Genomic DNA, 22,807 nt, shown 5'->3' with positions numbered 1-22,807 from the left:
TGTTCAGAATAATCTAGTTTGTATATTCAACATTTGAAGTATATTCTATTTTGTTGTACTCTTGTTTCAAAGTGTACTCGAGTAGGTTTTACTGAAATATAAAAATATTCCTGAATTTGAGTGGTGTTGTTTTTGTCAGCTGCAGAACTGTTTTGTTTTTTTGCATGGTCTTGGTTCACCTTTTCACTATCTCAGAAAAATGACAGTTTTGGCCGAATTTGAGCTTCGGATGCATTGAAATGTTTGAACTTTTGCGGCCATACCATACGCGACCCCAGACTGGATATGATGTAATCTAACCAAAACTAATGAAAAACAAAGTGGGAATTACCCACAAAAGTCAAGTAAAATTATATTCTTTAAACTGTATTTCTGTAAAATGGGCGGTTATGAATAATTGTCCGAAATTGTTAAATTTGATTAGCCCTAAAAAAGGCGGTCATTTGTTTTTTGTGCATATATTCATACATTCATACACAAGTGAATTTTACAGAAGTGAATAAGTGGAGGGTAACCAATTTAAAGTTTCGTGTGACTACCACTAGGGGCTAAAATGAGAAAATGTGGCTTTAGGAGAATAACATCTGACTTTAATTGGAAACACCCAATATAGAATTTTTACAACTAGAAAAAAACAACATATCTAACCGAATTTAGGTGTATGTTTGTTACCCACTGATAATACAAATTCAGACACAAAATTCTTGAAATGCCAAGCTGAGCCAAAGTAACAGAACAAACTGAAACAAGAAAATGACATAAAACACTGGACAGAAGACCTAGACTAAACATGTCCAGTCCCACTGAATGCTGCCCTAGCCTGATAGTCCTGGCTAAAAGAAGACAAGTTAGACCCCAAATGCACTGAATACGAGGTACAATATGAGATTCACTTCATACACTAACATTAGTAGTACAATCTTTTCTTAGTTTTTTTTGTTGTTTTGCATACCAGCAAACTAGATTTCAATGGAAATCTACAATCATTAAGTCATTGTGCTGTAGTCCACAGCAAGAAGTTGTATTTCTTGGCTCTGCATGCAGTTATAAATGCTGTCACTAGGAGGTTAGTGTGCTTTCTAGATATCTTCTACACATTTGCTGTGTGAACTGGAGCCGCTCTATACCAGAATCTCTCAATACACGTGTCAAGCCATCCTGGTCATGTTTCAGGGTTATAGGCAACAATAATAATAATATATATATATATATATATATTTAATCATTTTCTTTTCTTTACTTGAAATAAAACAAATGTTAAATATAGCCTATATATATATATATATATATATATATATATATAGAGTCCATGTCCATTTAATCGCTAATGGTAAAATGCCCATTCGGTCGTATTGCGGTGCCCCCCGGAACGAGAAGGGGGAATCTCCTCAACCCTCACCAATGTGCACATCCAACCCGTTTATATACTGTATATGATCCAACCTGGATAATGCGACGACCGCCATTGTGTACGGGCAGGATTTGGAGTGAGCAACCAGCTTAGTGAAATTATAGGCTACATCTTCATGTCTGTGACATTGTTTACCGAGCATGATGATGACTGATGATCCGAAAATAAGTTGACTATTAAAAAGAACAGCTGCACATCAGTTCACAAATAAAAAATATTGTTTAAATTGTTACTGTCTTTATATATACATACAGTACAGGCCAAAAGTTTGGAAACATTACTATTTTTTATGTTTTTCAAAAGAAGTTTCTTCTGCTCATCAAGCCTGCATTTATTTGATCAAAAATACAGATTTTTTTTATTTTTATATTGTGATATATTATTACAATTTTAAATAATTTGTTTTCAATTTGTTATACTTTAAATTATCATTTATTTCTGTGATGCAAAGCTGAATTTTCAGCATCATTACTCCAGTCTTCAGTGTCACATGTGACATCCAGTCTATCACATGATCCTTTAGAAATCATTCTAATATTCTGATTTATTATGAGTGTTGGAAACAGTTCTGCTGCCTAATATATTTGATGAATAAAAGGTTAAAAAGAACTGCATTTATTCAAAAAAATAAAAATAAAATATTTTCTAATATAAATCTTCTTTACTATCACTTTTTATCAATTTAACACATCCTTGCTGAATAAAAGTATTGATTTATTTAAAAAAAATAAAGATTTTTTTTTTACTGACTCCAAATGACTGACCAGTAGTGTATATTGTTGTTACAAAAGATTTCTATTTTTAAAACATTTGCCTTTTATTATTATTATTATTTTTTTACTTTTTATTCATCAAAGTATCCAAAAAAAGTATCACAGGTTATGAAAAAATATTAAGCAGCAGAACTGTTTACAACTTTGATAATGAATCATCATATTATAATGATTTCTAAAGGATCATGTGATAGACTGGATGTCACATGTGACACTGAAGACTAGAGTAATGATCCTGGAAATTCAGCTTTGCATCACAGAAATAAACTATAATTTAAAGTATAATAAATTGAAAACCAATTATTTTAAATTGTAATAATATATCACAATATTAAATTTTTTTTCTATATTTTTGATCAAATAAATGCAGGCTTGATGAGCAGAACAAACTTCTTTCAAAAACATTAAAAATAGTAATGTTTCCAAACTTTTGGCCTGTACTGTATATATATATATATATATATATATATATATATATATATATATATATATATATATATATATATATATTTTTTTTTTTATAAATGTAAAAATGCTTAAACATTTGAGATTTATACTTGGTTTTAATGAATAGGCCTAGAACATTAATTACAATTGAATTATCATTAAATACAATGTAAACATACAAAATATAATTTTAGTTGGTTTCTATTTTTTATGTAGTGTAATGTTTATTTAACCAGGAAAATGTGGCAACATTAAGTGTAACTGGGACATGAATTTACATTTGATTAATAAAAGACCTTGCCTCCTCATTTCAGAACACCACTATAGCTTTGATAAGATTTATATGTATTATATATACTTTTAAAGTATATACACAAATCTTATACAGGCTATATTTTATTTCAGCTAGTTGCCAAGGCAACATTTCTCATTTAGTTTAACTTGATGTTCTAAAATAACAAACACAAATTAAAAACTATACAACCATATTTAAACAACAACAAAATAACATCAAAACACAACAAAATTGCTTAAACTTTAAAATGTAAAGTAGAAAAAAGGCATTCAAAATACAAATAAAAACTAAAATAGTATCTCAATAATAATAAAATAACATTTGGTTTTATAAAAAAATTTAAATAGACTGTAATGATCATTGTGTAAATATATGAGAGTATGTAGTGTAATATTGGGCTAGTGGTTTTGCACACTTCCCTAACAACCCTTGAGGAAGGGATTGAGTTGCATCCTCTTCCCGCAGTGCCCTTTAAAGGTTGACTCTATAAAACGAGGAGCTCATGTGATATAGTCCTAATAGTTAATAGTTAACCTGTCTGCAATTGATCATGTAGAATAGACTCTGGTGAAGCTGTGAAATAATTTTGAGGATGTTGCATAAAGGAAATTATTTATTAATAAGGCTTCCCTCACTTATACATGAGTGTGAATGAAACACAATGAGTGTATGCAGAATTTGACACCTTCCCAAACATACTTTATTAACCGTAAAAAAACCCCCCAAAAAACACCACAATGCAATAGTTTTATTTGTGCAAGCTGTCATGTTATTACCAATAATAAGACCCCAAAAAAATGTCAGGATGATTTGAGTCACATATTAAAGGACAAGTTCGGTATTTTACACTTAAAGCCCTGTTTACAGATCGTATCTGATGAAATAGAACGGTTAAGATTAAAATTTGGACACATGCTGCTGTCCCGAGAATTTTAGGTTTATTTCGCTCCCCCCCCCGTCTATTATTCAAGCTCTCAACGGAAGAATCAACGGAAGAATCACGGGTGTGACGCGTTTGGCAAAATAGGTCCACAAAAGCGAAATAAACCTAAAATTCTCGGGACAGGAGCATGTGTCCAAATTTTTATCTTAACCGTTCTATTTCATCAGATACGATCTGTAAACAGGGCTTTAAGTGTAAATTACCGAACTTGTCCTTTAAGAATTTATTTTTAACATTTTGCTTTTAAACCTACACCCTGAAGTTAGAAGCATACCAGTCTAAAAGAATAAGGGTATGTTTACACGACAACAATGCAATAAAACGGAAACGTTTTTCCTTTGCGTTTTCCACGTACAGACGACAATATTATCAAAATGATTCCCATTCACACGGATCCGTGAAAAAAAAAAAAAAAAAAAGCTGTATTCTGCTGCCAGGCCAGTAGTTGGCGATGCCAATTTGTTAAGAAAAACTACACGCATATAGACTGAATAGAAACGGTTTTCACAAATTCACGTTTTTACAGTTTACGCGGTATCGTTTTCAAAAACATGCACTTTGAAACCTGTTTTCAAAAGTTTGCGTTTTCAGTCCCCCAAAATGCTGTTGTTGTGTAAAAGAAGGGCCAAAACACATAAAAAGTTTTCCATTTTAAGTTGAAAACGCTGTTGTGTAAAAGGCCTCTAAATCGTACAAAAATGAAAATTCTGTTATAATTTACTTAACCTCTCCAAACCTGTATTTTCTTTTTTTTCTGTGGAATACAAAAGGAGATATTTTACTTAATGTCCTACCTGCTCTTGTCCATACAATAAAAACAGACGCCAATTTACAGCACCATAAAAATAGTAATATTGAAGCCTTCGGAAGCCATGCTATTGCTTTGATGATATTTAAGTTAATTCTTGAACCCCTTTCCCCATTATAGCTCTTAAATCTCAAACATTGCATTTCACCAATAACATTTGCAGTCACTAATGTCTAACCTGGCACCACTTTAGAATGCATGTTTGATTTTAAAAAGCAACATTGGAAGATTTCACACAAAGCTATCATATTGTATGGACAAAATGACTACTTTTACACTAAAGTTTTTTGCTTTAAGAATATTTTATTGTCCTGTATTGTCTTAGCAAATGAAAACAAATCTCCTTTAATGTTCCACAGTACAAGAAAATGATACATTGAACGAAGTTGAACAAAATGAAATCTTTCTGTTTTTGTATGAACAATCCCTTTAAGGATGTACTGGCTGAAGTGTTAATTATTCATGAACAGCAAACAAAATATGTAGAAATACTGTGCCAGCACAAGTCTCGACTTGTGTAATATCTTGCAAAATAAGTCTGTTATTACTGGGAGGCAAGCGTCGGATCCTTGAAGCTGAAGTCACAGACGAGGGAGAGGTGATCTGAAGGGTAATTATAGGAAGGAAGCCTATTGGGTCCAATTTGTTCGGCTGTAGGAAAGTCCAGAACCGCATTAACATCAAACGCTCTGTGCGAATACCACACGTAATCCAGCGTGTGGCAGCTCTCGCCACTGGGCCGGATCTTCCACGTCGTGTAAGGTGGCTCGGTTTTCCCGTCCGTACTCAAATGCTTATACGCACTGTCCAGTCCCAGATTAGATGTTGCGAAATTCCTATAGACGTCTTCTGACGGCTCTGCGTTAAAATCGCCACATACTATCAGAGGAACGTCTGCATCTGCCTTTTCTTCGGTCTCTATTCTCTGTACAACGTTCCGCAGGTTGCGCAGCAGATCCGAACCCTGTGTGCTGCGTAGGACCTCCCAACCGCTCCGTGCCTTCAGATGGGTCACCGCCACACAGAACGCCCGACCTGTGTCTCGGCAGCGTAGAGCGGTGATGATGGCCACCTGATTGGTCTTCAACATCATGGCGGACAGTCGCAGGTGTGTTGTGTTTAGTGACTGGAAGCGTTTGTGATTGAAGAACAGAGCACAGCCATCAGGGCCGTTGTTGTTCTCCACATCCAGACATGGAGACCATGGTTTGGGGCAGAAACTGCCCTGGTAGCCCAAACTTGCCAGGACGGGCTGAAACATGTCAAAGTAGTGATCAACTTCCTGTAGGCATAGGATGTCAGGTCTGTAGGTTAGGATCTCCTCCAGGATCAAATACTTCCTTTCAGCCCAGTTCAGAGCATCCACGGGGCACTGCACAAAACTGTCCATGCCTTCACCTAATGCTGCAACGGGACAGAGAGAAGGTGGATTGTTTTAAAAAAAAAAAATCTCTGTAAATCCTAGCTACAACTTTATAAAGTCAAAGATTTTTATGAAAATGTCACCTTGCGGCAGTGTAATTTCAGCATCATTGAGATACTTTTATAGTTTTAATTAATATTTTGAGTTGAAGTTTTAGTAATTTTGTCATTATTATTATTTTTAAATATGTCTGTTTTCTTATTAACCCTTAAACACATACCTCGGGTCTTTATCGACCCGTACATCAGTACATCATTCACTATCCTACCCCTCATTCATTTTTTAAAGTTTGACATCAACCTTTTTTAGTATTACTCAATGAATTCATTATAAACAATATAACAAGAAAAAAAAGTAAAATAATAAAGAATGCGTGGTTTCTAATACATTTTTTTTGTAAAAAGTAATTAGGGTCGCTAGCGTATTTTTTTTTTCTTCGCAAAAATGACTGAATCTCTGATTACTCAATAAGTGCAATTCACCTTTATTCCTCAAAGTGGCAATGTCTAATACACAATGATGATGTGATGTTTCAGTCATAATTACCGCAGGCATAAAACAAAAGAATATTATGGAAGCTTCTTTCCGCCACTAAATAAAAAATAAAAAAGGTAACTGCAACTTTTTATCTTGCAATTTTTTTCTCAGCATTGTGTGATTTAAACTCGTTATAAAGTTATAAAGTCAGAATTGCGAGATATTAACTTGTAATTGCAAGTTATAAAGCCAGAATTACGTGATATAAACTCATAATTGTAAGTTATAAAGTCACAATTGTGAGATATAAACTTTAGTTTTATATTAATGTGGCAGTTAGAGAGCCATCCGTGTTAGATATAAATCTGGGTCACTAAAGACCCGAATATGTAATAATGATTAGCGAAACAATCATTATTAATACAATTAAAGTTGAACTATTTTAATACATCAAGTTAAACTAAACAAAAAGAAATCTTACCTTGGCATCTAGCTGAAATAAAGAAGTAAATTTTTTTTATATTTTATTTAATTTCAGTCAATATTTATTATACTTAAAAACTATATATATTTTTTAATGCTTTTAGTTAACTATAATAACCACCATAAACTCCATAAAACTCCCCACCATGACACTAGAGTGTTGTTATGCATTGCTAAGATTTCCTAAGGGGTTTTAGCGAGTTGCTATGTGGTTGCTAGTGTGTTCTTGGTGGTTAGTATTATAATTGTTTATTAATAATTATATTTCATTATTACTATTTGCCTATTTTATTCCTGATCCTGAAACTTTTGTGTCAGTAGGATTTATTTTTTATTTATTTTTATTTTACAAAATTACATTTATTCAGCAAGGATACATTAAATGAATCAAATGACAGTAAAGACTTTTACATCATTAAAAAAATAATAATAATCTATTTCAAATAAATAAATCCACAACACTATTCAGCAGTACAACAGTTGTCAACTGATATTGATAAAAAAAAAAAATTCTTAGCAGCAAGTCAGCATTTGAGAATGATTTCTGAAGTATCATTTGGCACTGAAGACTGCTGAAAATTCAGCTTTGTCATCACAGGAATAAATTAAATTCAAATAGAATTTTTTTTATTGTAATAGTTCACGAAACATGATTCAAGATTTATTTTTGATCAAATAAATGCAGTCTTGGTGGCCATAAGAGGCTCTTACATATCCCCAAAATGTTTTAGCGTATAATATGTAATATGTCATTCACTGTCCCCTCTTAATGATGATGAATATAGGGTTTAGGTTTATACCTTGTGCTAGTACATTCCACTGCATAACTCTGATCGTCTGCCTGGAGTCTCCATGCCCCGTCTGGATGAGAGTTCTCTGCAGTTGGGCAGGCCGGTTTCTCAAAACCTCTCTACATTCCCGCAATAGCTCCAAAGGGTCCGCCAGGTCTTGATCCAGATTGTTCCCCGGAAAGTATGTGGAGTCCCGAGTGTGAGGAAGAGGAGGTCTGCTGACAGTCTTAGCCAGGGCACTGTAGAGACTAGAGCTGCTGCCCATGGAACAAGCTAAGAGAAACAAAACAGACATCACACATAATTATCTTTCCTGGAATTTCATCACCGGCTCCCTTTAAAGGAATATAAAAGAACTACACCTGTTCGCGTTGCAGCTGCAAATAGCTGTCAGTGTGAACACACCTTTACACTGAGGAGTTGTGCTGAACTAAACCAGGCTTTGCTATCTATTTCCACTTTAATTCATTCCATCCTCTTTCTTCTTCAAATAGGACAAGCAAACACATGCCTAATCCATTTATACTGAGAGCAGCAAGTAGCACCAGTTGTTAAGACACGTCTCACACACCCAGAGCTTAGAGGCGTTCATGCATATAATGGCCCCATTGATCTCAAAGTCTCAGCAACATGCAAATTCATGCAAGGTGTAGACTTCAATTCAAAGAAATGTCCTGATTGGCTACACTAGAGCTTTATGTTGGTCTATGGGTCCCTGGTAATCCATCTTGGCCTTAATCAACTAAACATGCCTTGATTAACGCCTGGTTAGCCTTTAACTCAATTTCCTCTGAGCTCTATAGATCACTGAGGCTTTATGATGCTCACTGTTGCGAGTTGAGTTAAAGCAGAGTTAATTTCACAATATCATATCATCATATATTAATCTTCAGCAATAAAAATGGCAAATTCAATGACTACAGTTTCAATGCGTGACTAAATAAAAGTATTCAAATAAATGTAAATAATTGTTTTAAAATTAAATAAATTGAAACAAAAATAATACATACATCTTAATTATAAAATATTCTAAGGATTAATAGTTTTTCCCCATTAAAATCAATCTAATTATTTTGTGCTGACACCTAGCAGCGCAATTGTGCCATCTGTTACTGATGCCATTGCATAAATCAGCTATCATGTGATATCAACATGACAGCCCCATAATGCAACCTGTAAAAAAACCCAAGTAAAATAAAACTGCCTTTATTAGGCTAATAATATGATTGGTCTCCATCTCATGTTGTACATTAGTTTGCACAACATACACTTCCAGTCAAAAGCTTGGAGTCTGTAAGATTTAAAAAATAAAATAAATAAATAAATATTCAGCCAGGATGCATAAATTGATCAAAAGTGACAGTGACCCTTTTAAATTGTTACCAAAAATAAATGCTGTTATTCTGAACATTGTATTCATTAAAGAATCCTAAACAATTTTGTTTTATTTCCACAAAAATATTACGCAGCACAACTGTTTTCAACATTGATAATTATAAGAAATGTTTCTTGAGCACCAAATCAGCTTATTATTTATTCCTTTATATGTAAAAACTTCTTAATCAGGAAAAAGTGACCAGATGAGATTTTGAGTGAGATATATATACACATGACATATTGTTATCTGATACCATCACGGTACCATTGCATTTTTTGCTACACACAGAACACCACATAAATAGACTCTGTCCAAACACAAATTTAAATACATATTATACAAACACAAAAACATATACAAAATCATTAGTTTTAAAACCAAGTGGCATTGAAATCAACCAACCATTAAAATTACATTTTTCATTAGAATTAAAGGAGTTAAATGAATTTGTTTATCTTACCAACAACAACCTCCATGATGTCAGGACTGGATTTTGAGTTTGTCCTACAGCAGAGTGTGTGTGTTGTGATGTTGTGTGAGCGATGTTCAGCAGAAATGCACCACTGGCTGTGTGTGTTAAACTGCTTCTGACAGAATGAGATTACAGACTTGAGACGTCAGGAGACCATATGGACACACACACACGCAATCTGAGTACAAAGGACAAAAGGCTGTTCCAGGGAACATAATGCAACCATGAAACCACACGATTTTATGCATGTTACATTATATCCGTTTCGTCACAAGGAATAATACTAACGTTAACAAAATAGGCTACACTCTTGTACTGCGACCGAAAAAGCTCAACACGCTGCAACTGAAGAAAACGCATGCAAAAAGAAAAAACACCAGCAAATTAAAAAAACATCATGAGTTTGACAACACATGTGCTGCAAATACTCACAACACAACCAAATACAGAAACTCGCTGCAAATACTCACAACACAACCAAATACAAAAACTCACTGCAAATACTCACAACACAACCAAATACAGAAACTCGCTGCAAATACTCACAACACAACCAAATACAAAAACTCACTGCAAATACTCACAACACAACCATACAGAAACTCGCTGCAAATACTCACAACACAACCAAATACAGAAACTCGCTGCAAATACTCACAACACAACCAAATACAGAAACTCGCTGCAAATACTCACAACACAACCAAATACAGAAACTTGCTGCAAATATTCACAACACAACCAAATACAGAAACTCACTGCAAATACTCACAACACAACCAAATACAGAAACTCGCTGCAAATACTCACAACACAACCAAATACAGAAACTCGCTGCAAATACTCACAAGACAACCAAATACAGAAACACGCAGCAAATACTCACAACACAACCAAATACAGAAATGCGCTGCAAAACCTTGCAACGCACATACGAATAGGATAAAAAAATAAAATAAAATAAAACTCACCTTTCAGGTCATTGACAACATTGACAAGTAGACATTGAACAATAAGCGGTCCCAGCCAGGTTTGTCACTTGCCGGGGTCCTCTTCAAACACTTCCGTGTTATTTGCAGTGTGTTTCTGTATTTGATTGCGTTGTGAGTATTTGGAGCACATTTCTGTATTTGGTTGTGTTGTGAGTATTTGCAGAAAGTTTCAGTATTTGGTTAAGTTGTGAGTATTTGCAGTGCGTTTCTGTATTTAGTTGCGTTGTGAGTATTTGCAGCTTGTTTCTGTATTTGGTTGCGTTGTATTTGCAGAAAGTCTCAGTATTTGGTTGATTGTGAGTATTTGCAGCGCGTTTCTGTATTTAGTCGCGTTGTGAGTATTTGCAGCGAGTTTCTGTATTTGGCAGTGTTGTGTGTATTTGCAGCAAATGTGTTGTCAAATGGATTTTTTTTATTTGCATGTGTTTTCTTCAGTTGCAGCGCATTGTGCTTTGTGATATTTGCAGCATGTTTCTGTATTTAGTTGTGTTGTGAGTTTTTGCAATGCGTTTCTGTATTTGGCTGCATTGTGAGTATTTGCAGAGCGTTTCTGTATTTGGTTGCGTTGTGTGTTTTGCAGAGCGTTTCTGTATTTGGTTGCATTGTGCGTTTTGCAGTGTGTTTCCGTATTTGGTTGCGTTGTGAGTATTTGCAGTGTGTTTCTTAATTTGGCTGCATTGTGAGTATTTGCATCTGTCAAACGGATGATGTTTTCTTAATTTGCTGTGGTTTTTTTTATTTGCATGTGTTTTCTTCAGTTGCAGCGCATTGCGCTTTGTGTTTGCAGTGCGTTTTTGTATTTGGTTGCGTTGTGAGTATTTACAGCACGTGTTGTCAAACGGATGATGTTTTCTTAATTTGCTGGTGTTTTTTCTATGTGCATGTGTTTTCTTCAGTTGCAGCATGTTGAGATCTCTCGGCCACAATAACATACGGTGCAATTTATTTAAAGGCACCATGAAATCAAAACGGACAGTTCTTGTTTTTTTATGGAATATTGCAGTAGTTATTTTAAATGATCGTGCACATAAATTTTTTTAATTCACATGCCCTTGTAATAACTTCCCCTCCCTCTTGCAACGACATCTCTTATTCTCTGATGACTTACAAGACAGATTACTGATTACAGGACAACCTGTCTCTCACATGAGATCACAGCAATAGAAAAAGATAACAATTCAATAATCCAATCAATTCAGAATGTACAAAATCAAGTCCCACCCTACATTTCTTGTTTGAGAACATGTTTTACTCAAATATACGTCAATAGGAAAGAAAAGACTATTGCAACTTCTGTTTCGTGTGACCTTAATCATAAATGTCTCTAACAGTCTGACTTGTCATTCAGGAAGCTAGGCAAGGTTACAACATAAGTGGTTTGTACATTCACAGTACAGTAGCAACAGTAACTTACTTTTTGCCACACATTTGATATTACAAAATCAGCACATGATCATGATATGCTTCAAAACAACCTCTATTCAACCATCCTAACAACATAGGCTATATTTTTTTCTAACTATGTCTTACATTATGGATTACTAAAAAGGATAATTTTAAAATCTCTAACAAACCATGTACCATGGTTTTGGGGTCAGTAAGATTTTTTAAAGAGATTCATATTTTTATTCAGAAAGGGCACATTAAATTGATTAAAAGTGACTTAGATCTACCATGGTACTGCCATAGAACATTTAGGAAGGAAATGTAAGGGAGTATCATTTCTTTCAGGATAATATTGTGCTAATATACCCGTGTCACTCAACTTGAATTTTAAGGTCATGATTAAAAGTCACAGATCAAAATAGCATCATCAACACAAACAGAATGAGGGGAAGTACAGCAACACCATTATTAGAGGTGCAGGCCAGGGGCAGATCAAAATGACTCTACTATAAGCAGTGGCGGATTTAGCAAATCGGGGGCCCAAGGCGAAGGTAGGCTATGGGCCCCTCCCCATCCAATCTTTAAAAGAGAACGAAAAAAAGATGTACCGACTGAATGGTGGATAGGCAGGTAAAGCTAATCTACGGGGAAGTAAAGGTTAGAGAGGAGAAAAAAACGTCCCCTTTAAACCCAGCTACACTTCTTTACTCCTAAACAGAAACATGTTACAATGTTTACATGGTACAATTTCTGGTAAGCTCTGTTTTTTTTTTTTTTTTTTTTGCTTGACAAATTTCAACATTTCGATTCAATTCTTGTGATTTGATTCAATATTGACTCATTTGGATAAATATTAGGTAACGTTTCACAAGATATGCGTTACTTTTTCTCAAGAAAAAAAAGCCCTATCAGATGGTATAATTTAAGGTTAAAATAAGTAATATAGTAGCCTACACATATTTAGCCAAATACTCTCTATAGTATATATATATATATATATAATATAATACTCTCTTTTTTTTTTAGCCAATTAAATGGCTTTCCTGAGGTAAATGTTATGTGACGATTGTTCTCCAGCTGTTTTACCTCTTTCCGCGGTTGAAAAACACTTATTGATCGATATTATGAATGAGGATTATACATTTCGGTAAGTTATACTGTATCGTTATAGGAATCTGTCACGTCACATTAAAACGGCAAAACGGTATTTATTGTTTGAATTTCGTAATAGAATTGACAGAATCTGAGAGCTGAGATTTTTTTCAATATCATGATTCATAAGTAAAATGCTCAGTTTTGTCTGTCGATCTCCGTGTCCTCTTTGCTTCATGATTTTTCTGTGCGTTGGACGTTGTTGTTCCTGATCTGTATCTTACAGTAGCCGTAAAAAAGTTTGTCATCTTTGGCAGTTCCCAAATACTTATCAGCGTCTTTTCACTTTTTTTCTTTTATTTGAGCCGCTTGGGTAACTTCGAAACTTTACATTTTCGCGTTTAGACCTATTTTTTTACAGTCTATATGGTTCAGACTCGTCTTGCTCTGTTTGTGTATTTCCCAATCCTCCTGTTACTGCGTGTTGTTTATCGTTCGCGCCGCGCACCTTTACGGACTTTTTGCTTTCCTCCCGCTTCCTCCTTTTTTCAGCACCACTTGGGTAGCTAGCTTCACTTCATTTTTACTCTGTCAATCACTTCTTTTTCTCCGTCAGTTTTTTGGCACAGCCTTGTCACTTTCGCAGATGCGCAGTTGGTGAGATAATGGAATAGTCCAATGTAGTGAGGCGGGGGGCCCCCTCCTATCTGCGACACTAATCTGATTTGATGCCATTTTTCGCAAATGGAGTTTTAGAAATATATAATTAAAAAAATAAAATAAATAAGCATTTAATAGGGCATTTTGGGGGCCCCAAGTTAGCTCGGGGCCCAAGGCAATTGCCGACCTTTGCCTAATGGTAAAGTCCGCCCCTGACTATAAGGGGTCAACATGGTACTGTATGAATGAATGGGATGTTAGGTGTGTTGTAACAAATGAAGATATTGGCTCTTATCTTGTTCTAGCTTCATTCATTAGATAATCAGATCTACTACAGTTTGACTCCTAGAACCTGTTTATCTGTGCCATAAAGGAAACTGTTACTTGTGAGTGACAACTGAAACTGTCATGGAAATTTATATAAGATATAGCCTAATGACTTTTGTGTGCTATACAAGCCCTGTTTACACTTGGCCACTTATTTGATAGCAATTCAATCATATAAAGACCATGCCTGCATCCAAATATGTATTAGTATATATATTGTCCATGTATAGTAGTCAAAAAACAGTATGTGAAAAGAGTTGTATGTCCGAATCTATAGTTTTCATAAAACAGTAGTCAAAAAATACCTGGATGAACTACTTCAAAGGTAATTTTCCAAAGTGCGCTTTACTATCCCATGAGGCCATGGGAGAGGAGTTTTGAATGACAGTGAAGCAACACAACTAGGCCACATGACAATGACAACACATTACAGAACGAATCTAGTATGTCTAGATTACATTTATAATGTACACAGATTCATACTATTATAGAACATAGTGTCGATGCAATGTGTCAACTCAAGGCAAGCAATCCGATCACTCAAGACGAATAAGGTAACCAATTGTAAATGTTTTCAAAAGTTGTAATGATCTAAATCAGTGTCCTTTATTTAAGCAATAAAACATTTGCAAGTGTAATGCTTTCATACAGCAGTTGTATAAACAAGTATTTTCAAGTAGGCCGAACTGGTGTTTCAGATAAAAACTGGACTGTGTATATTTCGTTTATATTAAAGGAACTAGCTCTAAAAGAAGAAAAGCATCAAACTTTGTGTGTCACCATGTGCAGAGCAAACACCAATCTGGAACAGAGGAGCAAAGCGGAAAGTGTTTTGTTACACACTGCTTCAGGTTTTCCATTTCACACTCCAGCTCACTAGTGAAAGAAACGTACTCCAAGGGATTTAAATATCAGATTCAGCACTCTTGGAACAAACAACACTTTCCAATCAAATTTGAAGACCCAAACTATTTATTATTAAAATGTACAGATATCAGATAGTTAAGGCCCATTCACAGTCACATCAAGGACTATAACTATAATGAAAACGATACTATAATAAAGTTCTAATTCTATGAGAATAGGGAGGTCCCCACCACAGCTATAATGAATGACACAGAGGAATCACTTTCAGAACAATTTTTTTTCCAGCTGATGAACTATAAAAACTTCGACACGACAGACAATCAAAATTCACCCGATTTTAAAGTGCTTAAGACTTTAAAGTGGCAGACAACATAGTAGGCAAATTAACACCAATAATGATAACTATAAAAATGACTATAACTTTTTATTTTATTATTTTATTTTATTATTATTAATCATATATTCCAACTGTCGTAGATTTCTTTCAGCCCTATTCCACTTTTTTTTTTTTTTTTTTTTTTTCTAACAATTCTAATAATCTGTAGTACTTATATATTTTTGTGTATATTTTGAAGTATATTCTGTATGTTTGTTTATTTATTCATTATATATAATTTTTATGTATCTTTGTTATCCCACTGATATAGTGCCCTATGTATGTGTATTATTATTATTATTATTATTATGTGTATTTATTATTATTATTAAATATTTTTTTTATTATTATCTTAATTATTGATTTATTCATTTTTATTTATTATTATTTGCAACTTTTTTTTTCATACTGGGGTAACTGCTGATTGTTTGTCTTCGATATGTCATGTTTAAACGATGTTAAAACAATAAAAATTTGATAAAAAAAAAAAAAAAGACTATAACGATAACTACATTAGCAGGACGTTAGCGTTCTGTTTATTCTAAACTATTGTTTTTGGTGTGAACTGGCCTTTAGTCCCAGCCCTCCTCCATTCTTCAAAATATATTGTATGTTCCTTAGAAAAAAGTAAATCATGCAGGGTTGGAAGTGGAACAACGTTCATCACGTTGGGTGAACTATCCCCTTTAATGGTGTAAAGTTTTTGAGCAGGGTTACATCGTTACACCAGTAGGTGGCGAAATCTGTCTCAAGAGCGCATTAAAGGATAATTCCGGTATTTAACACCTTGAGTCTATTTTGTAGTTTGTTATGGATGAACTAGAGTGGTGGACACAGCAATTTTGACGATGGGTCCTGTCTCGAATTTTTGACTCTTTTAGAATCGCCTTTGACCGCTTCAGAGTGGCTGTCGATGGACATGCACGAACATGTCCTTAAAACAACCCTTAACGTTCGTTTTCAAAACTGTGTAACTCACCGAGTGGTTAGTGGTGTTCGTTGATGATTAAAAACAAATATATAGGCGCAATGTATGATTTCAATCCGTGTTATTTGCTATAGTGGAACTATTTTTTCAGATACCTCACAACCGCGTATAAACTTCCGCTCGATATTTAAGTCTGAAGCGTTAGCACACTCCCGACCACTTGATGGCGACAACCACTTTGCCGTACAAGGATGCAGTACAGAACTCGGTGTCTAGCACATAGAGCCATAGACAGTATATAAACTGGACACAGCAACCCCATTGGATTCAACGGAGACAAGTGAAGTCAATTAGAAGCTCTTACTTCCTGGGGGTCGAGCGTACTGCGCAGACTCAAACTGAGCTTGACGACGTAGATGTGACGTGAGCAACCCGTCTGTCTTCTAGTAGCTGTGCCATGAGAAATCTAAATCATTCCCTTCCGAAACTTGCAGAGACGGAGAGTGTGAGTAGGAGGTGTCCATGAGCTAGGAGCAGGAGAAACTTTTGCTATGTATTCTGATTAATTATTTTGTCACTTTGCCTCCATGTCCCCCCGATTGCCTGCGAGCTTCTCCTCCTGTCCATACGGTAATTCTCTACTGTGCGACAGAGAGTCGAGTGGTTATGACGCAATCGTTAGCCTATTTTTACAAAAATTGCTTCTACGGGGCCATAACGTAAGATACAAGATAATGGAGCCTTTTATACATTTTCGTGTTTCTTTAGAAATAAATAATGGACAAATGGAGTCTTTAAATGCCTCAGATGTAAAGTTATTCGCTGTCAAAGTGACGCCAAAATGAATGGGAGTCAATGGGATGCTAACAGCAGGTGGGGGTCCGCTAGCCAATGGCGGCGCCCGGGGAAACTTCAAAATAATATGAAACCCTGCCCCCCTGCATAGAGCACAGTAACACGTCTCTGTCCATGCGGGGGCGCTCGCAGGCGAGTGCAGAATGAATGGAGGTCTATGGCGCTATACCCATCAAATTCCACTTTTCTCAGGATATAATTTTTTGTCTAGTAATTTGAATGTTGTATTCGAAAGGAGATGCAAAGAAATTACACATTGCTGGGTGTTAGATTTTTTAGAGTCACTTATTTGCTTTAAAAAGTCTTTTAAAATGTCAATGACGTCATACACATCGTACGACCAGAGATACCGCTTTACGGCAATCCTTCAGTCACTTTGGTGCTTTCGCGCTCTGCACTTTCTTTTCTCTCGAGGCTTCGACAACACAGCTGACACAAGTAAATACACGTGCTAGAAGAGTTTTTGTTTTGTTTGTTTCTGGTCCCGCTTCGGATGCCACGATGCCATCAAGCGGCATCTCTGGTCGTAATCAGTCCTTCACTAACCAATCAGTGTTCATTAGCAGAATGCTAGTGTGTTATGGGCAACAACAACTCAACCTGTAAGAAATCGAAAGGACATAAGTAGGCTACTCGTTCATTCAACTTTCGACCTATAACCCATGTTGAACTTGCAAAACCTACAATCAAATCTTAGATTTCTCAACGGCAATCGGGTGAAAGAGACAAATTTAGCCGTCTAGTCCCATAGACTCCCATTCATTTTGCACTCATGGGCGATCACCCCCAGTGGAACTCAGGTGGAACTACAACCAAAATTCGGTACAATAGGACTTAGCTGCTAATAGATCGGGGCGGAGTACACCCCTTATTTCCCTGAAAGTGTTCACTGCGCTCCTGAGATGCTCGATTGTGGTTTACAAGGAGTGGGCAGGCTCTCCGTAGACGGGCTCTGCTACAGCCAAATGTAAACAGCCCCCTTTTCCGTTTCCGGTAGCGCAGTAATATCAACGAGCAATGAGTCCTCCAACAGAAATCAATGGGATTTTACAAAATGACAAATAAAACACGACAGAAACTGTATTTCGCTACGCTACTTGTTTTTAATCATCAACGAACACCACTAACCACTCAGTGAGTTGCACAGTTTTGAAAACGAACGTTAAGGGTTGTTTTAAGGACATGTTCGTGCATGCCCATAGACAGCCACTCTGAAGCGGTCAAATGCGATTCTAAAAGAGTCTAAAAGTCGAGACAGGACCCATCGTCAAAATGTCTGTGTCCACCACTCTAGTTCATCCAAAACAAACTACAAATATATATATTTTTTTTTTTCAACGATTAATTTGGGTACGAAATGCCACTACGGTGCGTTACTCGGACACTCTGTATCCTGCTTTGACACCGTATCGAACTGGCCGTATTGTGACAAAATGTAAGTTACTCAATATTCTATTCATTGTGTTATATAACATCAATCACTCTCACAGTCGTGATGTAACCTGCAGCCTCGTGCTTATGAGTGATCATACCCATTCACGTCATTCTTGCTCGTGTGATATTGTGTAACTTAATTGCCCACGATAATGATTACGCATAGTTAAATAATAATAAAGATATCGAAGCATCACTAATTAGTAATCCTTTATTCGTAGTAGGCTCGAATTTAAATTGATGTATTGTTTCTTGAATACCCTTATGGTTTTGCGCATTGTTTTGATATGTTTATCAACAAGTGGACTGAGTTGAACGCATTAGAGTACCTTTCTTAAACAGAGACCATCATCACACGAGCGAGCTAGTGGAGGACACGCAACATGATTTGTTCTGAACTTCTCCTAGGTTACGATTCATTACATGGAGTAGTTGGAGAACAGTCTGATTCTATAATATGCGCCGCACCGATGAAACACAAATGCAGAGAAGACATAAGGACGACAGCGCATACATTACAGGTAAAGTGGTTAGTCGATTTTGTTACTCACCAGATTGGCTTCAAATACTGAATATTCCTCTTGCAGGCCGGTAATTGCGTGTGTAGATGCGATCTGCGTCCGTTTAGAAACATAAGTGACCTCCTCAAGCATACACACGCTACAAAAACAGCTGTAAACCAAAGCAAGGTCATAGGACTGGTGGTGACTCCTGATCCACAGAGTTGCACTGCCATCTGCTGGGTTGAGGCGGTATTGCATATAAAAATAAAGGATCCCCTCCTCAAGGGGGCGCCTGCATTCATAACGTGTGTGTCTGTGTCTTATAGCACTATATGTTCAGCCATGGCCCAAAGTATTGGCAGTGACATACATTTTGTGTTTTGTAAAGTTTCTTTTTTGTGTGTTTCTATGGAATACTGGAAAACAATGATAAGCATTTCATACGTTTTAAAGGCTTTTATAGCAAAAACTTTGAATATATGCAAAAAGTCCATATTTACAGTGTTGACCCTTCTTCTGACTGATGGCAATCCATTCTTGCCTTATTAGTGCTCGGAGTTGATCACAATTTGTGGACTTCTGCTTGTCCACTTGCCTTTTGAGGACCGACCCCAGGTTTTCTGGGATTAAGATCCAGGGAGTTGCTTGGCCACGGATCCAAAATTTCAATGTAATGATCTCCGAGACACTTTATTAGGCTATCACCTTTGCCTTGTGACATGGTGTTCCATCATGCTGGAAAATGCACAGATCATCACCATTGCTCCTGGATCCATGGAAGAAGATGCTTTTGCAGGACGTTTTGATACCATTCTTTATTCATGGCAGGTTTTTGGGGCAGAATTGTGAGAGAACACACTCCCATGGATGAAAAGTAACCCCACACATGGATGGTCTCAGGATGCTTCACTGCTGGCACGACACAGGACTCATGGTAGTGTTCACCTTTTCTTCTCCACACAACCGATTTTCCAGATGACAGACAGAAATGGGCTTCATCCGAGAAAATAACTTTGCACCAGTTTTCTGCTGAGTACTTCCATGTCAACTCAACCAGAGCTCAAATTTTTTAATTGTTATTTTTTTTTTCTAGTGAAGGACATACATAAATGAGGAAGAAAGACAAAATATATATATTTATTTTTTGTTGATTTTAGAATCTGGTTCCTAAGAAATGTTTCTTTTGGAATCTTCAATAAGGCCCTGGTTCAATCCCAGAGATATTGGGATCTCGATGCAGCTCCATGTCCAAATAGTTGAATCTTACCCATTTTCAATGGTTGAAAACCAAATGTGATTTTTGTGTTTATCCAGTCTTGACTGTTGATGCCGCATATGCATATAAGAACAGTAACCCAGGCTTTAGGAATGTGTACTGTGGCATGCCAGATTATGGAAAACCAGGATTAACTGTTTACTCCGGGTAAAGAACAGTGTGAAATATAAAATAAGATAACACAGGTTCCCAATTACAAAACACATTTCTAGTTTCAATATTATTTGTTCTTCAGATATTCCTCTTTAAAAGAAAAAAATATCAGTTGTATGCAAAGTGACCCACATTTGTTTTTTGACCATTGACAATGTTTACAATTGAACAATTTATTCTTGGAGTCACATTGAAATCCCCATATCTGGAACTAAATGAAGACACCAAAAGAAAAGTTTAAGAACCTAAATCTAAATGATATTAAGATGAATTTAAAACTTCTTGAGTTAAAGGTATGCAAAATTTGTTTATAGAAAAAAACCTTGAAAACCGCCCTTTTCCATTTTTTAACTGTCACCATTGGCATAAAATGCTAGGAACATTGCTAAAGTGAACAGATTTTACTAACTGACCTATCAATCTCTGTGAAAAAAATAAAAGAATAATGCTGCCATCTTTTTTTAAAGTCATTTTTCATACCCTGTAATTTGGCTCAAAATAACAAAATAGTGGACAACTCAATACATATTCATCCATGACATTTAATATTTTGGCTTTCATCACTTTTTATGTTTGTCTTTCACCAGAAAAAATATATGAACAAAAATCAAACATTTGGAAGTTTGTGAAATTGGGTTGATTTGACACGGAATGACCCTGCTGTCCAATCCTGGTACTTCCTGCAGAATTTCAGTCTGTTATTGATATTTTTCTTTTTTCTTTTTTCTTACTTATTTACAGAATAAAATAACAAGACAAGCTTCAAAAATAAAACAAATGCATCAAGTCCTCCTCCTCATCCCCACAGAACCTGCAACAGGGATCCTTTTCTATCTGCCATTTGAACAGAGATTTTTTTTGTTGCAATAATTTTATAAAAGATTTTAAGTTGAAATATTCTGGAATATGAATCAATTGTAGTTCTATAAATTGTTCTAAAGTAATCTTTCCACAAAATTGGATCATTAAATTCATCTTCCCAAAACAGGCAGGTTCTGTGCGGAAAAAGTGCAGTGCCTGTGATATTTAAATTCCAAATATATATTATTTTATTTATCTTTACACCAGACAACCATTTTAGGCATCTTATTGGTGGGAGACAAACCATTAATTTATTCTTCTTACCATTTTGCAATTTTATTTTCCAAGTTTTAGGAATTGCAGAAATCAGCTGGTTGAATTGTAACCGATCGAGAGAAATGCTAAACAAATTTCTCAAGTTTTCATAAGAAATAAAATCTCCAGATAAGTCTAAAAGGTCATTGACAAAAATCAACCCATTTTTGACACATTCCTCCCACAACAATGGCTGGTCTCCAACCGTAATGTTTGAATTCATCCATATCAACTGTGTCTGAATATCTTGAATTGTATCTGGAGGGTGGTACTGGAAATTCAACCAAGCTTTCAGTGCATCCTTGAAGAATGGTGATAACTCTTTTCAACTATTTTGAAATAGTTTATCAATATGTATTGTTTTTAATTGGTAAAAAGGAAATATATTGTTCGAGAAGAAGGAAAAGGCTGAATATAATCTCTGGCTCGTGATCCATTTGTTGTGATAAATTTGAGCAAATTGATGTTTTTCTTGGAGAGAAGTGGCTTCCTTGCTGCCCTTTTTGACACCCTTTGAGCCATTGTCCCAAAGTCTTGGCCTCACTGTGTGTGCAGAATAGCTGACTTCTCAGGGGGAGACTGTCCTATCGTTTGCTGGACACTCTGGGACGTCCTGAAGCCTTCTTCACTGCAGTTGAACCTCTCTCCTTGAAGTTCTTGATGATCCGGTCTTTCAGGTGCAATATTCTTTGCAGCAATTTCCTTCCATGTGAGGCCATTTTGATGCAAAGCGATGATGTCTGCACGTCTTTCTTTGGAGGTCACCATTGCTAACACAAGAACACAATAATTGGAAGCATGTCTTCCCTCCTTTTGTAGCAATCAGTCTGCTCTTATAATCCAATCAGAATCAGCAATCTCTTATTAAATAAACTTTATTAAACCTGTTCAACTGAACAAAATGACATTATCATTGTTAAACACAAACACATCCAAGCAGTATACAAAGACAGTAAATATAAATATATAATTTTTTATCTTTTTGCTTTATTTTTTACATTTTAGCAAATTCCTAGTAAACCAACGTTTCATAATATGTGTATTGATTAAATTGCCACATGTGTCCAGTACATTTCATTTAACATTTCTGCTTATTTTAATAATTTTGGATATTAATATATCTGCTAAAAGCCCATTCTTT

At 35.6% G+C, this 22,807-nt stretch overlaps 1 protein-coding gene and 1 long non-coding RNA gene across 7 annotated transcripts; one reads left to right on the top strand and one right to left on the bottom strand.

Moving 5' to 3' along the window:
- Nucleotides 1-3,521: 3,521 nt before the first annotated feature.
- Nucleotides 3,522-19,326, bottom strand: noctb (nocturnin b). Of its 5 annotated transcripts, none has more exons than XM_082165821.1 (4): nucleotides 19,170-19,301; nucleotides 9,690-9,816; nucleotides 7,861-8,124; nucleotides 3,522-6,081 (listed from the first exon to the last, which is right to left on the bottom strand). In XM_082165821.1, exons 1-4 carry the CDS (start codon nucleotides 19,269-19,271, stop codon nucleotides 5,222-5,224), a joined length of 1,353 nt encoding a protein of 450 aa, XP_082021947.1. In that variant the 5' UTR covers nucleotides 19,272-19,301; the 3' UTR covers nucleotides 3,522-5,221. The 5 variants fall into 5 exon arrangements, with proteins under 5 accessions (XP_082021947.1, XP_082021949.1, XP_082021948.1 ...); XM_082165823.1 differs by having other exon boundaries at nucleotides 7,861-8,125; nucleotides 9,694-9,816; XM_082165822.1 differs by having other exon boundaries at nucleotides 9,690-9,813.
- LOC309495916 lies at nucleotides 15,995-22,590 on the top strand. Of its 2 annotated transcripts, XR_014204872.1 has the most exons (3): nucleotides 15,995-19,139; nucleotides 19,671-20,055; nucleotides 22,222-22,590. It is a non-coding gene; the product is annotated as an uncharacterized lncRNA (long non-coding RNA). The 2 variants fall into 2 exon arrangements; XR_014204873.1 differs by lacking the exon at nucleotides 22,222-22,590 and having other exon boundaries at nucleotides 19,671-20,200.
- The last annotated feature ends 217 nt before the right edge of the window (nucleotides 22,591-22,807 follow it).

The sequence above is a fragment of the Leuciscus leuciscus genome, assembly GCF_965113295.1.
Source record: "Leuciscus leuciscus genome assembly, chromosome: 3".
Taxonomy (NCBI): domain Eukaryota; kingdom Metazoa; phylum Chordata; class Actinopteri; order Cypriniformes; family Leuciscidae; genus Leuciscus; species Leuciscus leuciscus.
This window is presented reverse-complemented; position numbering and strand designations above follow the sequence as displayed.

Excerpts from the sequence above, each read along its gene's own strand:
- noctb (XM_082165821.1), bottom strand. The coding sequence starts at position 19,271 with ATGCTTGAGGAGGTCACTTATGTTTCTAAACGGACGCAGATCGCATCT. Across the intron at positions 9,817-19,169 it reads CAGTATTTGAAGCCAATCTG|AAGCAGTTTAACACACACAG; the intron begins GTGAGTAACAAA and ends TCATTCTGTCAG. Across the intron at positions 8,125-9,689 it reads CATCATGGAGGTTGTTGTTG|CTTGTTCCATGGGCAGCAGC; the intron begins GTAAGATAAACA and ends TGTTTCTCTTAG.